Consider the following 20227-nt stretch of genomic DNA (forward strand, 5'->3'; position numbering starts at 1 on the left):
TTGTCAAATTACTTCATTTAGACGTGTTCATAGGGCAAGTATTCAGGTGTGTGGGAGCAGTCCTGTGAAACGATCTGATTAAAGGGCTCTGGGGACATCAGCTGAATGAAAATATTTGTGTATTTCAATATCTGTTGAAATGTTAACTACCACGATTAGATGAATGGAAACGTGGATTTTTAGCTTTAATTAAAAAATTAAAAACAAACAGAAACAACTATTTAAAATCTACTGTGTTTTTTAAGAAAGGCTTTGGTAAGTTTTCAAGGTTACCTGAACTCTTAGTGTTTATTGTTTTTTCTATGTGTATATACAGGCCATCTCTGGTAGGCACCACAAAAGTCTTATAATGCCATGGAATTCTGCTGAATAATTAATGGCTTGTTGGTAATCATGCTTTAAAATATTGTTCATGCTTTTGTGATGGCTTACATGAGTTAGTTGTTTTGTTTGTTTGTTTCTTAGTGTTGGTTTTGCAGTTCCAATGGTGAGCAATAGCTATTAAATAGATATCTGGCAGAATGAGTTGAAGTTCATCCTTCATTCATTGCTTTTTATTGCTTGGAATATTTCATTCAGAAATGCAGTTTTGTAAAGTAATTAAGCCTAAGGTTTTAGTAAGCCATTATACCAAGCCTTAAATCGGCTTTAATTCACTGTGACAACTTTTAAGATAAGGTTTTATTTGAAACTCACTCATCCGTTTTTAACATTTGTGTAGACATTGCAAACTGTGCAAGACATAACATGCATAAATCCTTCTGTTTCCTTTCTGGAAAGGAAGTTTAATATATTCAAACCAGAATTTCCAGTATGACAAAATTGATGAGTTTTTGCCTGAAAAACTGTTGTTTTTGTATTTGAAGTCTTTCAGCAATACTGCAAATAGACACAAGCTGAGAAAATATTTTTTCCCTCTGAAACTTATATTCAAGAGTAATGCTCTGCAAAGGTTCTTTCATTGATCAGGGAAGAGAATTTAGACATAATGTTGTCAAAAATCCCTTATTATTTACTCTTGTGTTTCTAGCCTTGTAGTCTTAGGTCTTTATCTTAAAGCTGTTGACATGCACAAAGATTGAAAGATACACATGCACGCTTCAATATGTGTGTACATGTCATATATATGATTATATGTATAATTAATGTAATAAACATGTCATATATATGTATTTCTATTAAAATATTTTATACATTCATATGTAGATGTGTATACATATATATATGGATGAAACAAATCTTCATATGCCTTACGTTATTTTTATAGGTATAATATACAATTGCAATATATAAAGCATTTATATAGTATGGTAAGAACACATTAAAAAAATGTGTTCAGTAATTGGAGAAAACTGAAATGAAAAATGTCTTATTACAGGACGGTAGAAATGAACACCAAATCAAAGATTAAAAAGCTGGAAGTTTACTAGGAAGTGTGTCTGAGATACTTACCAAAGTTTTGTTCCCAATCTCCACTGCCAGAGCTTTGGATTACCTAGTACTGAAAGCAGTCATGCAGGTGAAGAAACAGGTCTAGAGCTGCCAAAGCGAACAGGAGAAGTGGAAAGACACTGCCAGAGGTTGCAGACAGTTAGAAGAAAGTGCACTGCTGAATTAGGTTGGAAGTTTGCTTGCCTGCCTTGGTAAAGGAAAGTGAGATTGGATGGATAATAGGGCAATGAACATTTAAGGCTTCTTGGGCTTCAGAGATCAGGGTATCAATAGCAATTGTTTAAGAGGCAAAACTGGAGTGAAAGTCAGGTGAGTACTTATGTGAACATAATGTAGCCAAGTTCAGGTTTTTAAAATTGAAATAATGATACAAAAGTGGATGTATTTAGCATTTCTTATTTCTGATGTTTCTGTGTCTGCATCAGGGTTGTTGGAAGAACTCAAGCAAGAGAGGTTTGCTGGGCATTCAGTACTGCACATGAGTTACGAGTTTCAGCTTGCTTTTGATATATCATGTGCCTGCTATCTAGTATGTTTCTTTGTAAATAAATAAAAGCAAGATAAAGTTTCGTTCTGCCTTGAAAAGCAGGTCATGTGGCTTTAGCACACTTCAGCAGTATTGTTTAATAACACTTTGCAGAACATACAGTCCTGAGTAGGCTTGAAAGCTGTCACTTTTTTTTTTTTTTGCCTTTTGAGTGCCATGATAGAAGCCAGGAAGATGAGTAGTTCAGTCACGTGGCTTTGCTCCACTCATTTAGGTTTATGCCCTAAAACTCAGAAAAATAGAGGATTGCAATTTTTTTTAGAACTCAGCTGTATTTAATTTGGACTGTTGGTTCCCTTACTTTTAATAAGTTATTTATTTTAACATTTTAAAAAGGCACATTCTTGTAAAGATTGTATATTAGATTTCTACTATTGCTGTATACTGTAAGGAATTGAGTTTTAATCCTCACTCCTGTTGAAATGTGTCTTCTTGGTCTTGGGAATCCCAGCTTCTGGATCTAGGAAAATAAAGCGTCTGAAGATGGCATCACTCAGCAGCAATTGCCCACACCTGGAATCAGTTGGCGAGATAACAAAAGAGGAATTGATACAGAAGTCTCATGTGAGTTGTAGCACATTCCTTCCTTCCTATCTCAGTTAAATGTCCTCATGAATTTAGTTGTACAGCTCAGCATGTATTGCTGGGCATAAAGTGCAAAAAAAAAAAAAAAAAAGGTGCTAAATATGGAGTCAAATCTTTTTGTGCTGCTGTAATAAAGTTTAAACTAAATATGGGACAAATAATGGACTTTAAAGGTGAAAGTCTTTTTTTTCCATACCTAATGTTTAAGAGTGTATTTCCCATCAGTGTTTTTGAAAGCAAGTGGTGTTTTAATGGAAATATCACTTAAAAGAGATAAGCAGAACTTCTTCAGATGCTGCTGTTGTGGCAACTAGTTACATAGAATGTAGAAGTGTAACTATAGAATAGGTAGCATAACTGATGTTTCGAGTGGAAACTGTAATGGAGAAATGATTTTTGTTGGATCACAGTTTATTTCCTGATAGAGGAGCCACAGGTTGAAAACCTGTCTGAACTCTTGGTTTCTTGCTAGTATTAATAAAGAGAACAGAAGATTTTGTAACTCGTTTTAATAACTGGGAAATGATGAAAAATCAACCCTTTTCCATCCACAGTATTTCTTTGTAGAAGAGGAGCAGTTGTTTGCTGCTGAGAGGAATAGCTTTTCTCCAGTGTTGTCTTCTCTGTAAACCTTTGCAAGGAGAGTTGAATATATGGAAATAGGAATGTGCAAGTGTTACAAGTTCCATTTTCATTTCTCTTGATGTTAAATTGATAAGCAAGACTAACTTTGATGATAACGTGGCATGAAATACATTTATGCTTTATTTAGAGGAACATTTCTTCAGATGAAATCTCACAGCTATAAGATTTCACTAGAGATACATGAAGCTTAAAATTGGTTTAAGAGAAACAAAAATTGAGCTGGTATCAACACATTTTTTTTCTATATTAAAGATTAGTTGATGGTTGAAATTCAGTTGATAGTTGGTCTTACAGTATTTTCTCTCAGCTTGTCTTGAGGTTGTGGTTTACTGATGACAGTAAATAAAAATCAATCTTCGCTTGTGTGTTTAACTGAACAGGGCACTTGTCAGGACTGTAAAGTTAGAGGACCCAACCTCTGGGCATGCTTGGAGGTAAGTGGCTCAATTGTAATCTTCTGGAAGGCTACAGATAGAAGTTGGTAGTGTTTTTTGTTGATGGAAAGAACTACACTGAAGTTCTTTTTCTTGCAACTTACTGTGTTTGAAATGAGATTTTTTTTTTTTTTTTTATAAGAAGCCAGCATATTAAGATTTCTTCCTGTTTTGTAGCTTAAAAAAAAAAAAAAAGTAAATCTTTCCAACATGTCTGTAGATAATATATTGTTCCTGAATAAATTAAGCTACTTTTTCTAACCTTCTCGTACAATTTTTAATAACAGCATCTAGCAGTAAATGGTGGCTTTGTAAGATTATCAAAACAGATACTCTGAATTTTGATTCTTGAAGATAAGTAGTACTTTCCCCCTTTTTTAAACATGTAGAAACATCCTTCAGACTTACCTGCATTTTGTACTCTATTTATGCTATATGTAGTTCTATCTGAAATATATTGTTACCTTATTCTTTCTGTCTGCAAAAAAAAAAAAAAAAAAAAAAAAGTGTATTTAAATAAAAAAGATAGGAAGGAAAAACAGCCACGTTTAATGTCTCTTTATTTGATCTGAAGTTTAATTACATATAAAAATCCTCTTGGTGGTAGCAAGACAAGTAGGAAGAGGTGTTGAGGGATGCATAAACCTGGCAGGTGGGGAAATGCTGTGAAGCTTAAAGCTTGTTTTTTATTTCTCACTTAGAACTCTTGGACTCTTATTGAAAAACTTAATTTCATACCAACAGTTCCAGTTGAGTTTTCTGATTACAGTAGTACATTTAAAGTTTCATGCTGTGATACATCTCCTCTTGGATGAATTAACATCTTGTCTTCACCTTTTGTGCATAGAAAAACAGCGAGCACATGGTGAGATCCCAGCATGTTAACTATCTGTAACCTAACCAACACCTGTGATTATGTAATGTAGAAATTTGACTGCCCAGCTGCAATTTGATTGCATAAATTAACATGCTTAGAGCACTATACAGATAGCATGCTGTACCCTCTTAGAGAATTGTCTTAACTCATGCAAACAAGGGATTAATGGAATCTGCTTGAAGATTGACAACTGTGAGATTTCGTATTCAACTCAGCCAAGTGTTTTGCAATTAACAAAATTAAACTCAACAATTGAAGTTAACAACTGCTTTGGATCTTTTAATTAAAATGTAGTGAGCACCTAGCCATACAGTGCCAGAAACCTTTAAATAAAGGTAAAGAATTAGTGAGTAGTGAGAAAGTTCTGTGACAAATAGGCCTTTTATATAAGGGTATAAAGGCATTTTTATATAAATATGTCATGCTTCTAGTTTGTAGTCCATCAGTGTTTTTGACACTGAGCTAACAATATTTTCTGTCACGGTCTCTATCAAATAATGAATTGTAAAAAAATATTTTGACTTTAATTTGAACTAAAATATCAAAATGGCAAAGAAAAATGAAAATTCCAGAAATACTAACTGTCTAATGCTCTCCATCAGCATAAGGAGTTGAGTTAGATCCTGCAGCATTCTTACTTATCTTCAGATAATATTTATTTTAACACTTACTGTGCATGTCTCTTGGTTTCTGTAGGAACCTGCAAGTTTGAAATATTAGTGCATTTAAAATGGACTGGCAGTGTGCTCCTGTTCTGTGCACCTGTTTGATGCCACTTTTTAACTCTGTATACTTCATATCTTATTCAACAGAACAGATGTACATATGTTGGCTGTGGTGAATCCCATGTTGATCACAGTACCACCCATTCTCAGGTAAGTGTATTTGCTAGTAATGCAGTAGCTTGGAGCAATGAAGAATCACAGAACCTTCTTACCCTGTTTAATGAAGTTGATAATATATGTTGGCATAACACTTTATTTTTTGGTTTTTTTTTTTTTTTTCACTTATAGGATCATGTTTTACTAGCTTGAGGATGTGTGAATAAGATCTTTGTGCAGCTGCATAATCATTTATGTAATTCTGAACCTAGAGCTCCCATAAAGACTTTGGTGAATATTGAAGGGAATAGTAAAAGAAACACAAAAAAGAACCCCACCCACATAAACAGTGACAATTTTCAAGATCTGTAGACAAAAATCTTCTTGAGTACTTCAAGTTTTATGCTGTGCTTTCATCTGCCATCATGGGATTATGGTTGCTTGATGAATGAGAGGAGGGAAGTTGTATTAACAAAGATAGAATAAAACAGATGTTAAAAACAGTGATTCTTAATTCATGAGACTGGTGCTTTGTTTGTGTGTTATGGTCCCTGTTATAGTGGCTTCAGATAAAAACTCTGTAAATCAAGCTGAACACGTCCTCTCCTGCTAGATTTTGATTTTAGATCCAGGTTGGTAGGAGCAATGGTGTGTGTGCTGTGTGTTTGCCAGCATGCTGAGTTCTGGCTGGGCTGACCAGCTTGAGTGCATCTGTTTGGATCTTAAAATTGTGGTTTCTTCAGTGCACGTAATGTGTGACTGGAGCCTTTGCCAAAATGAAGCAAATAAGCTACATCACTTTTTCTTAACAAAGAGGAGAAGGATTTGGGGATCCTGATAGATGAAAAGCTGGATGTGAGTCAGCATTGTGCTCCTGCAGCCCGGAAGGCCAGCTGTACCCTGGGCTGCATCAACAGAGGGGCGGCCAGCAGGGTGAGAGGTGTTTGTCCCCCTGTGCTCTGCCCTTGTGAGCCCCATCTGGAGTACTGTGTCTCGGCCTGGGGCCCGTAGCACAGGAGGGATATGGAACTGTTGGAGCGGATCCACAGGAGAGCCATGGAGCAGCTCTCTTGTGAAGGAAGATTGAAGGAGTTTGACTTGTTTAGCTTGGAGAAGGCTCCAGGGAGACCTCGTTGCAGCCTTCCAGTACTTGAAGGGAGCTTGTTACATGATTAGACTGATAGGGTAAGGGGGAATAGCTTTAAACTAAAAGAGGGGAGATTTAGGTTAGATGTTAGAAATTTTTTACTCAGAGGGTGATAAGGCAGTGAAACAGTTTGCCTATAAAGGTTGTGGATGCCCACCTCTGGAGGCATTCAAGGCGAGGTTGGATGGGAGTGGTTACCAACCTTGCCATGGTAGGGAGGCTGGAACTAGATGACCTTTAAGGTCCCCTCCAACCTAAGCCATTCTATGAATATGTTGTTTATTAACATATCCTACTCACTGGCTTTCTGATTAAATGAAATTCTTGCCACCAATTTACAACTCATCTGTTGCAGAAAATAAATTGAGGGCTGCACACTATGAAATTTCTGGTTTTTAGTAATACTGAGGAAGAAAACAAGCAAACAAAAACATTCCCGAACTCTACAACTGATGAATATTAGTGAACAAATGGCATGCTTCTAAAAGTATGTTTTGATTACATTTTACTCCCACTTCAGACTCTTTTTTTTCTGATGCAGAGTCTACTGCATGTCTATAGACATCAGTATTGAATTTATATTATCTACATACAAGTGTATGTAGGTATACTTCTTTGTAGACATACCTCTTTAACAAGCTTTTTAAGCTGAATCATAATTCTAAAGCCTTTATATAAAGTCATATAAAGAAGTCACTTATTGCAATTGGAGGACTGCTTAATGAAACTACAGTCCACATTTAGTATTAAGAAACGTCATTACTTTACAAGACCATATTAAGAAAGGGAACTTGGAAGTCAGGCATCCTTGCAGCTGTGTGCAGCTACAAATTTTCCTAATTTGTAGAAAAACTCTCATCTCTAAAGGTGGTCAGTGTTGCCATACACACTGAAGGGTGGTGAAAATCTTTGGAGTTTAACAGCAGTTGTGTGTGATCTTACAGTAAGAAAAGAAGTTCACGAAAGAAAGGTGGAAGTTACAACAGTGAAAATACTCTCCATCAAAATTTTGTGTGTCCATAATGTGAAGCTGTCATATGAAGAAGTAATTGAGTCTAGAATTAGTGTTTATTTTGATAAGAGCAGCTCTTATTGTAAGTGGACTAAAAATCTTGTATTATTCTTCTAATTGCTTGTTAAGTGACCAGTGGCCTGAACTTTATACAGCAAATCAGTAGAATAAAAAACCATCCTTACTGTGTGGGAGAAGGAGACTGCTGTTATGATCAATAGCAGACATACTTGAAAAATGAGTTTATTGCAAAGTGTAATTCTTCTGACTACAGTCATTTTTCTTGCTTTTATAATTACACAGAAGCATATCACACACGTGTGATAGTGGCTTGGAGACTGATTGTATGTTGTTTCTACTTTGAGCGGCTTATGCTAATAATGTGTTGCAGCGTGTTCTAAAATTGTACTAACTGAGTTGCTATAAATATTAAGTATCTTAACATGCACACTTCATTATTGAAAGATCCAGTGTTTTAATACTTCTGTTATTTAATTATGCTAAATCTGTGAATCTTGTTTTTTTGTGTGTTTTAGGAGACAAAACACTGTCTTACTGTCAACCTTACTACGCTCCGTGTTTGGTGTTATGCCTGTAGTAAGGAAGTGTTCCTGGATAGAAAATTAGGATCTCATTCTCCATTGCCGAATGCAAGATTGACTCAAACACAAGAAAATAGTGTGCAGGTATTTTTTTTTTTTTAACCCAGTGAAATGGACAGCTGTAGCTTTGCAATAAACTTTGTGACTTCTCTTGTGAAACTGGTTTTTCTTAATTCTTGTGAGAATACTTGCTGCTCATTTCTCTCTGTTCTTATAAAATTCTTCTGAAGAGACAATGCCAACCTTATATGTTCAGACTCTGTAATCTGTGCTTCCTAAGAATGCTGTTTTCATCTTATAGCCTAATTGATTAATAATCAGTAAAAAAACTCTTAAGGTACAGAAAAAGTTAAGGGGTTAAATTTAAGGGTACAATTCTTTCATCTCTTTTAAACGTAGTTGTTCAGCATATGTCAGGAAAATGGACGTTATTTCTTTATTGTGTTTAATGTGCTTACGTAAAACTGATGAGTAGCTTGGTTAATACTGATAAAAGTGCTGTGTTTCTAAAAATATCTTGTTTGGGGAATAGAGTATTGGGAAAGATGATATGTAAGTTGTGTGGAGTGTTTTACTATTGAAGATAGAAGTGGGACAGAAAGATGAGTAGTTTTTTCATGTACATGCCAGCGTCTGAATAGGAGTCATACCATTGGATTTTTTTGTAACATCTGCTAATAGAATTTCTAGAATAGTGGCTTGCTATAAAGCAAAGTCTAGACATCTGAACTTCTGCACTGTGACACTTAACCTGGTTTAGTCTGCCAAAGAAATAGGTATGGTGTACAGTGAAATCAGCAGGAGTCTATCTCACACTGTGTGTAGAATTTTTATGTGCTCTTAAAAAGAGCCTGTCAGGCAGTAATTGTTTGCCTAATAATCTCTTTCTGCATTTGTATGTTTTTGTTTCTAGCAGTTTGTCTTTCTTAAATGTAGTGAACCATCTGGTGGTATATCAAAACCACAAACTGTGGCCTTGATGTGATAACTTCTGTCAAGGAAAGAAAACACTACGACTAGCTTTGTTTCAATCCTTCAGCTATTGTCCCAAATCATGCAATACTATAGCTACTAATATGAAAATAAAGATGAATTATTTCGTGGTAAAATCTATTAATTGTGAAATCCTGGTATGCTCACTTCATGGACAGTAAGATTTTGAAATTCATTCAAGTCATTTTAGTTACTAATTGACAAAGTTAACAGGGAAGGATAAATACAAACACATATACGTTTTTCTTTTTCTCCTTATAAGGATTTTAAAATACCCAGTATTCCCACACTGAAGATTCCATTATCAGCAGTATTTGATGACCTTGATATAGAAGTGGAAGAGGATGAGTTAAAGACTAGAGGTAATGAAAGTAAAATCCAACACTTTATTGGTCTTTATTGCATGTGTCCAAGTCCATCTCCAAGTCTGTTCTCCAGTTATATGTTAGTTCTGTTCTAACTGGAATTGTTTCATTACACTGAACTGGTATCACAAAGGATATGTGTATTTGTTAGAAAGTATTTTAACTGTCATTTTCTTAGTAATACCTGACCAGTAGACTTCTAAGGTGTCACTTTTGAGAATCTAATGCCTGTGTTAAGGTAGTTTGTTTTTCTTCAGTGACAGTAAGAGTTATTCTGATATATGGATCTTATTTCTCTTTTACTCATCTGCTATTGATGTTCTCTCCAACAAGTGTGCTGGCATTGACCGTAAAGCCAGCCTACTTTGCCCCTTGTGTTGTCTGGCATGGTCTTTATGGATATGGCACCACCCCATTAATTTGCCATCTGCCATAAACTCATTAAACCATGTGTTTTATTCCTAGTTATTTTTTTTCCTGCCAATGTGTATATATGAGTTTTTTATTATCCTATGAGTATTTCTGGGAACGTAAATTGTATGGAAGTAATGTACAAATAGAATTGTGCTATACATCCCAGTAACATTGATGTGATTACATCCATACACCTCAAATTTGAAGAAAAAAACTAAAAATTCATTCTGTATGTTTTTGATGAAATAAGCATTGAAATATTTCAGCATGAGGAAAGAAATCTCTTCAAAAACTTCACTTTTAACATTGCAGGCTGGAAAACTTTTTTAGACTGTTGTCTTATTTCTTTGAAATAGCTGCAGATATTTCAACAGCCATAGTTGAATTTCTTATTTTTTTTCTTATTCTTTTATTACTTTCACATTTAAGTAAGAATGACTGTCCTTTCTGTAGTGAGACTTGGAAGGGACTAAGAGTGTGCAGGCTGAGATGTGGGACACAGGACTGTATTTCTACTCACGCAGACAGAAACCTTTTACAGCTTAGTGAGAAAATCCCTTTAATGGAAAAAAAAAAAGTTTACTTTTCAGTTAAATTTTCTAATATACATAATTCCATCTTAAGTTTCACTTTTCTGATATGTACCAGATGAAGGTTAGCCTTATATTTAAAGGATTCTGTTAGAATCAGTGATGTTGTTTGCTAAATGTAAGTTTATCTGTCTTACTGGTTCTGTGCTGGTGTTGTTATTTTCCCACACAACAGCAAATTTATTTTGAGGTGAATTAGTTTATTAATTTAATGCTTCAGTAGCTCTGAATAGCAAGTGGTTCAGATGAATTTTTCCCTGAATTGAGATTGTATGATCATTATGACTTCTTTGAATAGCCTCTCCTCAAATTAGAGACCATTTTTGTTTGCTTCCTCAATCACTGAAAGAATATGTTAGTTGTAGCTTTTATGTGTGTGGGAAAACTGTATGTGGATATCAGTCAAGAAAGTAAACAAACTGGGCTTGGAAATAAATTCTTTGTGGTAATCTAAATTGAGCAGTCTGTGTATAACAATAAAGGTATGTAATTGGCAGAGAAAAAGACTGGTTCTAATTTAATTATGGCTCTGGTAATGAGTAGTCACATGGCAAGTACGTTTTGAGTGTTTACTATCATATTTAAATGCTAACATAAACTTGACAAAAGAGTTAAATCTTCATTTTGGTTGTATTGGTAGTATGATTAACTATTTTGAACGCAGCATAGAAACGATTTAACTCAATGTGTAAATCATTTAAGTTCTACCAAGTATAAATGTTTGACAACTGCATTTTAAAATGACACTCTGCAACTGTCATGAAACAGGAATAATTAAGATAAACATGATCTGCTTTTCTGAAGTGTTTTACCCAATACCAAAATGCTAATTACTTTTTCTATATAGTAATCTAGACACTGTGTTTCTTTTAGTTAAAACTCTGCATTATGATGGGCTTTTTAACTGTGACACAAGCATTTTGATTATTACATATTTACTATGAGATGTTTTTCTTAGCATGCCTTAGATTAGCAGACTTGCTGAATATTTTTTTTTTTCAGGTCTAACAGGATTAAAAAATATTGGTAACACTTGTTACATGAATGCAGCTTTACAGGCTCTTTCCAACTGGTAAGCAGCATGGTTGTAAATGAGATTTTCTGTTTGCTTGTACACATATTTTCTCAAGTTGAAGTATTTTGACGGGTTAGACTATTGTAGAAGAAAACGTGTATTTGTTAATTCTCACTCTTGCATGCTGCAAGCAGTTGTGTCATTGGTAGAAAAATATATTGTGATATATGAACTAGTCTGTTTTTTACTTGTTTGATTCTAATTCGTAAGTATCCTAAATAAAAATTTGTGGTTCTAGAAATCAGAAGAAAAATGTGATGAAACGTATTCTTTTTTTTTTTTTTTCCTACGGAAGAAATCAGATGAAACACATGAGTGATCCCAAATTGAAAAAAGAAATGCTAAGATCAATTGGTCCAAATTTTGTCCTTACAAAGAATATATGTAACATTCTATTCTAAATCATTGTAGAAATGGCTGGAATACAATATCTTCTCATTCCAAAGGGGTACCAGTTGACAACAGAAATCTACGAAAACTGAGAAGAAACTTTAACTCTGAAGTTTCTTGCACTAGGAATGGTTAAGCTAGCTCAGTACTTAAGCTTGTATCATCCTTTCTGTGTGCATCTGCTGTTGGCTGCCAACATAGGTCACAGGGTTAACTGGAGCTTAGTGAGAAGCTCTGTCAGGGAGAGGAGAACAAAGGGAAATCTTCCTAGGAGGTTAAGAGCAGACAAGGCATCTAATCATGAGGAAATTATTCTTTTCAAAAATAGCAAAGTTATATACACAGCAGTGTCTGCTTAGTTGGCTAAAAATAGGTCCAATCTGTGTGAGAGACATCCAAAAGGGGTGGAGGGAGAGAAGTTAGAATATGTGAGATAGTGACATAGCATGAATTAAACAGACAAATTGTTCTTTCTTTAGATATTAAGGCCAAGTGCAAGGTTGTGCACCTGGGTTGAGTTAATCCCAAACATGAATGCAGTCTGCGGAACTGGTGGACAAAAAAACTGAATGTAAGCTGGTGATGTGTACTTGCAGCCCAGAACTGCAGCCAGCAGGTCAAGGGAGATGATTGTCCCCCTGTGTGCTTCTCTCCTGAGACTCCACCTGGAGTATTGCATTCAGCTCTGGGGCCCCCAGCTTGAGAAGGATGTGAAACTTTTTCAGTGGGTCCAGGGAGAGACCATGAGGATGATAGAGAGCTGGAGCTCTTATCCTATGGAGACAGGCTGGGGGAGTTGATTGTTCAGCCTAAAGAGGAGGCTCTGAGGAGATGTTATAGCAGCTTTTGCATTACTTCAGGGATTCCTACAGGAAAGATTGAAGGAGACTCTTTATGAGGGGATAATAATGATAGGTTAAGGGGATAAGGGAATGGTTTTAAACTAGAAGAGGGGAGCCTTAAGTCAGATTTTAGAAGGAAATTCTTTACTCAGAGGATGGTGAGGCACTGGAAGAGGTTGCCCAGATAAGGAGGATGTTTGATCTGGATGATCACTAAAATCCTTTCCAGCCCAAGCTATTCTGTAACTATTGTAGTAGTGGTACATATGTATTTGTCATTGCTAGCAAATGTTGCCTTGTATTTGAATCTTGATGGTGAATTCTGGCTCTTCAATAAATGTCAGAATGCACTGGGAGGGCAGTGTTGCCGTATTTCTGAAGTTGTGCTATTAGGAAATGTTTTGCTGAAGCATTTAAGAATGTAGGGTATTGAATTGTTCAATTACATAGTAATATTGCTCTTCTTTTAATAGTCTTTTATGAAATGTGGATTTACTCTTCTATTTTAATGCAACGCTAAAAAAATCTTTTTCTTATCTTTTTAAATCAGTCCACCTTTGACACATTTCTTTCTTGACTGTGGAGGCTTAGCCCGAACAGATAAAAAACCAGCAATTTGTAAAAGTTACCTCAAGCTGATGACAGAACTCTGGCACAAAAACAGGTATTGCAACACTTTGATAAAATGATTATAAATAAATTCTGGAGTCGTAAAGGGTGGATTAATCTGTCCTACGTGTCTAACTTTTATTTTGTAGATATCACAGAATTACTCTCCTTAAGTAAGGAACTCTATCTTGCATGATTTCCACCATTCTTACAGGCAGTTATCAATATCTACCAATGACAGGATAAAAATTGACGTAATTTGCAGTGAGGAAGGCATGACAAGAAAAAAGCAATAAGCTCTATGAAAAAGTGGCATTGAACTTTTAATAATAGTTTACATCTGTCTGAAATGCATCTAAGAAATTTATTATTTCTCTGTTCTTAAATCTGTATCAAATATCAATTGCTTTGAACTCCTTATGTGGTAATTTCTGTTATCTTCATCTAAGGAAATACAGGTATGCATAGAATGTTAAAGAAATAATTGTCCATAGTGTCAAGACTATGTGTGATCCAACATCTGATTCTCTTATAAGAAATGTAGTATAAAAGGCCTGCTATTAAGTTATTATCCCAGTAAATTTGGAAAATTCTGCCTGAATGCAGGCTTTAAAAAATGGGTATTTATGGAATTTAAACTTTCTTTTTAGGCCTGGATCTGTTGTTCCAACTGGTTTATTTCAAGGAATTAAAAGTGTTAATCCAACTTTTCGAGGCTACTCTCAACAGGTAAAACTTTCTTACGTGTTTTATGTCACTGAAGCTGTAAAATTGTCTTTTATACTTTAATTTAAAGCTTGAAATACCATGCTTTTTATATACATATCTTTTTAAAGCAAATTCAAACTATATATTAATTCACCTACAAGTTATATTTTCTTAATTTGAATTTTCATTTAATAATTTAAAAAAAATACAGTAATTTAAAAAAATACAGTGTATTTTACAAGTAGCCTTGTGGGAACTGCAAGTTGGTAACCTATTTAACAGGCATGGATTGTTTTATAATAAAAGGCATTCTTCAGTTGATCCTTCAGATAGTATCTTGCTTCATTGATACTGTCTGTAGTACTTTATTAAAAACATTATTACTCAAAGGAGATTTGCTATTTCAATTATCATGTATTGTATTGGTGAGAGGATTAGAACGTATTTTGATATCCAAATGCTGTGTGGAGTTTTAAAGAAAATGTTTAAAAAGTAACATCAGTGTTTTTTAATTTATATACTTTATTTTTTAAGAATTCCTGGAAAAGTAGAAAATCAGTCTTGGTAACTGACATAAAGGAATCTACAGGGAAACTTAATTCTTGCAGCTTTGAATGCTGAGGAGAATCTTTTCATGTGGGTAGCAGCACTTAAAGAGAGATTTTTAGGTTCTGCCTGGATTGCATTACAACTTTACTTTAGTAGGTTTCATGGCAGCAATTAAAGCTAGATCAGTCTTAACTGACCAGCACTCTTCTACTGGTCATCCTCACAAGTTCAATAAACAGTGATTTTTTTGCTAAAGGGAGAATGGTCATCAGTTAATCTGCATTTAATGTTTTGATTCTTGTTTTCTTGGAAAAGGATTTCCAGCAAGTAAGCATTGATTTTATTTTATTTTTTTTTTTTTTTTTTAATTTAATTTAGGTGGGTTTTTTTAGGTAGTGGGAAAAAATACCTAATGCTGTAATTTTTAAGAAAGTAATAAAATGTGTTTTATACCAGAAATCAGTGAAAGAATGTTTTCTGGTCAGCAGCTGTGAGCTTAATAACTAATTGCTCTGGTGGCAATGATGATTGTTATGAAAATGATTATTATGAAATACAACAGGGAAAACGCAGGCAGCTGTAGTTCCAGGAAAAAGAAGTTTTCTCCTGTGGTTACTTTTATTAGATATTCTTTACTGTCAGGAACCAAGCTATTGCACAGGATTTTGAGATTTAGTGGTTTTTAAAGTAGCATTTCCAAACATGAATTAGGCTTGTGGTAATACTTGCCAACTCTTTGTGGAAACAGTGATGGTTCTTGAGGAATCCTGCCTAGGCTTGAGAAGAAAAATTAAGCTCTTACTGACAGTTTGATGAAATTGGAAAGATGTGCTAAGCAGATCGTAAAACTTTTAATAAAATGCTTCCTTGCCCAGTGAAAGCAAGGCACTAATTACTTTGCTGAAGTCACAGCATAAAAAAACTATCCTAAAACATTCCATTACCAGTACAACTGGAACCTGACCATACTGTTGGTATTTACTTGAATTATATTAATTGTACATAAAAACTATGAAAATACTTTTGTTAAAAGTTGTTGAAATAAGTTTTCCTTTCAATTGGAGTGTTTTGGAGGCAATTTGTATGATGAGAGTCCTTATGATGTGCAAGAAATGAATACAGGAAGCAAATATGTGGTATGGAAATGAAATTTATTTTGAATGCTAGAACTCCAAAGGAGTTTACCTTATTCTTTTAATTTTTTTTAGGCCAGCAGTCAGTTTTGTTCTTGTTAATCAGTATCCTTTTATGATTCAACATAAATATTTTTCAAATATAATGGAATAATATTGTAAAACTTGTTTAAAATCCTAGGATGCACAAGAATTTTTGCGTTGCCTAATGGATTTGCTTCATGAAGAACTTAAAGAACCCATTGTGGAAGTGGAAGATGTACAGACTACGAGTGTTGAGGAGAGTATGGAAGTAGACAAGAGCCAGTCAGATGTAGGCTTTCAGCCGTGTGAATCCTGTGGTACCTGTGATAAAATAGAAAATGATGCTGTTTTCAAACCTGTCTTGGAGGATCCTGCAGAGACAGCCATGTTAATTCAGGATGATGAGAACAACTCGATTACATCCAAAGACTGGCAGAAAGAAAAAATGTCAAGCAACAAACTTAACAGAGAAAATTCTATGGAAGATTTGGAAAAAGATACAAACAGTACTTTAGAAGCAAATGAATTTTTAAATAATCAAGGAACTGTCAAAGTCCAGATACACAGCAGATTATCAGGTAATGCACTACTAATGTGTAATAGTCAAATTCTTAGCTGGAATACCTGCACAAGTAGAAGAGAATTGGAGAGTATGGTAGAGAAACATAGGTCAAGTAAGCTGGCTGGATTTGTTTGTAAGCAGTGCACTTTCTTAATTTATTTTTTTTCACTATACATATCCTGAATTCAATTTGAATTACCCTGGAAAGCTAAAGATTTGTACTGGATAAGATCTCAGATAATTCAGAGTGGAGGGTTTTTTTTTTTTTGTTTTGACTTCAAGATGTATGAATTGAAATTGTTTCATTCCTAAATGTCCTATGACCTGACAGTGTGGTTAAATAAATTACATATTTATTGTGTGAGTTCATTCTGCAGTGACTTCTTTTGCTAGAATTTATGAAATAGTGCAAATCTGAATTGCAGAGTACATCAACGATGTCCATATGAATGATGTATCTGGAGCCCAAACCCTGTCACCAAATGAAGGGATGAACACACGCCTCTCAAGCAGCCCTCCAAAATCATGCACATCATGCTCTTCATCGACACCAATCCACAAAAAAGGTAAAAGCCCTTTTTTTTTTTTTTTCCCCAGAGACCTCAGAGGTCTGGAGGTCTGTGCAAAGAGGCTGAGAGAGTTGGGGTTGTTGGGCCCTGTTGAAATCTTATAGTGGCATTCAAGTACCTAAAGGAGGGCTACGAGAAAGCTAGAGAGGGATCTTTCTTGGGGATTGTAGTGGCATGGTGAGGATGAAAAGCTTAAACTGTGTTAGCTGTGTGGAGATACGGAGATTTAGATATTGGTGGAAACTTTATGGTGAGGCACTGTCACAGGCTACCCAGAGAAGCTGTTGCTGCCACATCCCTGGAAGTGTTCAAGGTAAGGTTGGGTGGGGCTTTGGGCAAACTGGTCCAGTGAGAGGTGTTCCTGCCTCTGGCAGAGGCATTGAAGCTTGTGATCTTTGACTTGCTTTCCAACACAAACCATTCAGTGATTCTAACTGCTTGAAGAAACCTATGTGGATTGTCAGATAGTAACAGTAATCTGGTTGTGTATTTTAGTACACAAAAGTAGTACTAGTATTTAGTACTTATTTATTTAGTATTTAGCATTTAGTCAATAGAAATGGGGCTTTTGCCCATAGTCTAATCCTAAATGGATGTTGCTTTTGATTATGTTGTTCAAAGTTGGAGGAAAGTAGATTCAGTGGTCTTGTATTAATTTCCTTATTTTATTTCTGTTCTTCTACAGTCTCAACTGTATCATCACCAAAGAGGAAGAAGTGCAAGAAGTACAGGAGTGTTATTTCTGATATATTTGATGGGACTATAATAAGTTCAGTACAGTGCTTGACTTGTGATCGGGTGAGTAAGAAGGGCAGGGGGAATTTCTTTAATGTTTTTTGTTTTGTTTTCAATGCACACAGCTATGACTTTACAGATGCAGTTGTTTTCTGGTAACTGTTCTCTTGTGGCAGACATTCCTCAGAGGATAAAGCTGTTCATGCTTGTTTACTCGAATACTAATAGCTGCTACCACGAGGACCTTTTGTTAAACTCTCTTCCATTGAACTGGAAACTTACTCAGGGCGAAATAATAACATTCTGAGAATTGGTTTACAGCAAAGATGAAAGGAAAACTTTAACAACTTTGTTTAGATATGATTTGTTCCCAATTAAGTTCTGCATATGCTAATAGTCATACTTGCTGTTGTGGTAACTTCACAAGCACATCATGGTAAAAATAAAAGTAGAAGGCAGTAGTTCAGTCATGTTGCTTTAAGTCTTACTGACAGATTGAGGCTGAAAAAATTTGTCTGTGGTGAAATCAAAGACATTTACATGTAACATGGGTCACTAACTGCTTTCTGCAGTTGTCTTCTACTGCAGATGTGTATTAGAACAGCTGATTTTCTTGCATTATTTGCTTATAAAATTATTTGGAACACCACAGATGATCACTTAAAAATAATTATTAAAAAAAATCATTACCTTAAGTATAGTGGGCTCATTTAGTTTCAAAGTAGTAGCAAAGTAGTAGTGGATTTCCAAATCTTTGCACTGAGGACAAGTTTCTCAAATGCTGGAACAGGATCCCCAGGGCCATGATGGCAGCACCAAGCAGCTGCTAGTGGTCAAGAATCATTTGGGCAATACTCTCAGAAATATGATTTTTTAGATTTTTGGTGGTCCTGTATGTAGCTACAAGTTGGATTCTGATCCTTGTGGTTCCATTCCAGCTCAGGATATTCTATGAATGTTTTGTTTAATCCTCACTAATGCAGCTTCATATCCTTAAGACTCCCCTTGTTTTTGAACTAATAATACCAAGACTTTGGGTTGAGCAAATTCGACAACAAAGTATTGTTTGTGTATAGCTGGTGCTTTTACTCTGTGACCTTATACTTGTTAAATCCAGAATGCTATTTTTCTACTTTTTTTTTTTTTAAATGAACTCCTCTAAGTGGTTAACTTGCCACCAAGTGTAATCTGCGTCTATACAATGATTTAGTTACTGATAATCTTTACGGAATGTAATTGCTGTTTCTGTTAAATCTTAACTCTGTTTTATTCCATTTGTTTTTTCCTTTAGTTGTCTGTAACTTTGGAGACTTTTCAGGATCTGTCCTTGCCAATTCCAGGTAAGGAGGATCTTGCTAAACTCCATTCTGCAAGTCATCAGACATCTCTAGTCAAAACAGGGTCGTGTGGAGAAGCGTATGCCCCCCAGGGCTGGATAGCTTTTTTTATGGAGTATTTCAAAAGGTAAATGATTTTTACCTTGTTTTATTTATTTATTTATTTTGAAATCCCTGTTTCTGCTCTTCCAGCAGAACATTTGTTGGTTTTCTTTCTTTTCTGTCAATGATGTTTCAGGTTTGTTGTCTCATGTGTTCCTAGCTGGTTTTGGGGTCCAGTTGTAACCTTACAAGATTGTCTTGCTGCCTTTTTCGCCAGAGATGAGCTGAAGGGTAAGAGGTTAATTACATGAACATGCTGCTTTTCTCTCCAGTCGTGATTTAAAATAAAAAAGATTTGTATGTTCTTTGCTTTATCAAATTAAGCAAAGGCTACCTATTAAACTCTAATGAAGTCATGCCTTTCTCTGATGCGGTCAAGGTAAGCTTCTCAGTCATTGGAATATTTAGGCAGGAGCTTAAAGGCTGCTTTAGAAATGTCAAGTGAATCTCAATTTGCTATGATTAAATGATAGCAACTGAAAGTTTGTCAGTATTTCAAAAAACACTATGTTGTCATTCTTATAACCGTAGTTTGGTCTGGGCAAATTCTTTTCCTTTTAAATAATACAGCATCATCTCTTCAGACAGTGTATGCTGTGTTGCTTTATAGTTAAAAGCATAAAATGTAGAACCTTTCTATTTAATTGATGTGTCAACACTCTTACAGCAGTAAAGACAAATTCTCTTGAAGCTTTTATATGTCTGATGTTTGCACTTGAGAGATAGACATTTGGATCTAGAGAGTAATGGCTGTTTTTCTACTATCTGATGTTTGCAGGTGATAACATGTACAGCTGTGGAAGGTGTAAAAAGTAAGCTAGCTTTTATCTCTGTTTAACTTGTTTTAATTTGAGTGCTTTATTGCTTTTGTTAATCAAAAGAAATTTATTTTCTTTGGTTATGTTACAGCACTTCTTATCTTTTTATATTATTTTGTTCTGCCAGAAGTTTAGTACTACAAGGGGTGCTGTAGCTGGGAAGCAACAATTCACTGTACTATGTTGCAAACCAGTGTGGTAAATTCATTTTTCTTTGTTATGATTCTAGACCAATCTAATGACCAGTCTGATTTTTTTTTTTTTTTTTTTTTTTTTTTTTTTTTTTTTTT

The 20227-nt window shown here is 35.0% G+C and overlaps 1 protein-coding gene across 4 annotated transcripts in view; it reads left to right on the forward strand.

The window, feature by feature from the left end:
- The window catches only part of USP33 (ubiquitin specific peptidase 33), a 35582-nt gene that overhangs the window by 1699 nt on the left and 13656 nt on the right, over nt 1-20227 (forward strand). For 2 of the 4 annotated variants that reach the window (XM_042819593.1, XM_042819594.1), the window contains exons 2-15: nt 2451-2563; nt 3610-3663; nt 5353-5415; nt 8057-8206; nt 9378-9477; nt 11487-11556; nt 13342-13455; nt 14051-14129; nt 15972-16392; nt 16802-16942; nt 17631-17743; nt 18972-19144; nt 19247-19350; nt 19898-19931. In XM_042819593.1, coding sequence (XP_042675527.1) covers nt 2483-2563; nt 3610-3663; nt 5353-5415; nt 8057-8206; nt 9378-9477; nt 11487-11556; nt 13342-13455; nt 14051-14129; nt 15972-16392; nt 16802-16942; nt 17631-17743; nt 18972-19144; nt 19247-19350; nt 19898-19931 — 1697 coding nt within the window. In that variant the 5' untranslated portion in view covers nt 2451-2482. The remainder of the gene's footprint in view (nt 1-2450; nt 2564-3609; nt 3664-5352; nt 5416-8056; nt 8207-9377; nt 9478-11486; nt 11557-13341; nt 13456-14050; nt 14130-15971; nt 16393-16801; nt 16943-17630; nt 17744-18971; nt 19145-19246; nt 19351-19897; nt 19932-20227) is intronic. The other 2 variants (XM_042819595.1, XM_042819596.1) reach the window with 2 other exon arrangements.

This window comes from Centrocercus urophasianus, unplaced genomic scaffold (genome assembly GCF_019232065.1).
Source record: "Centrocercus urophasianus isolate 14NV4802_14NV808 unplaced genomic scaffold, USGS_Curo_1.0 seq_18, whole genome shotgun sequence".
In the NCBI taxonomy this organism is placed as follows: Eukaryota; Metazoa; Chordata; class Aves; order Galliformes; family Phasianidae; genus Centrocercus; species Centrocercus urophasianus.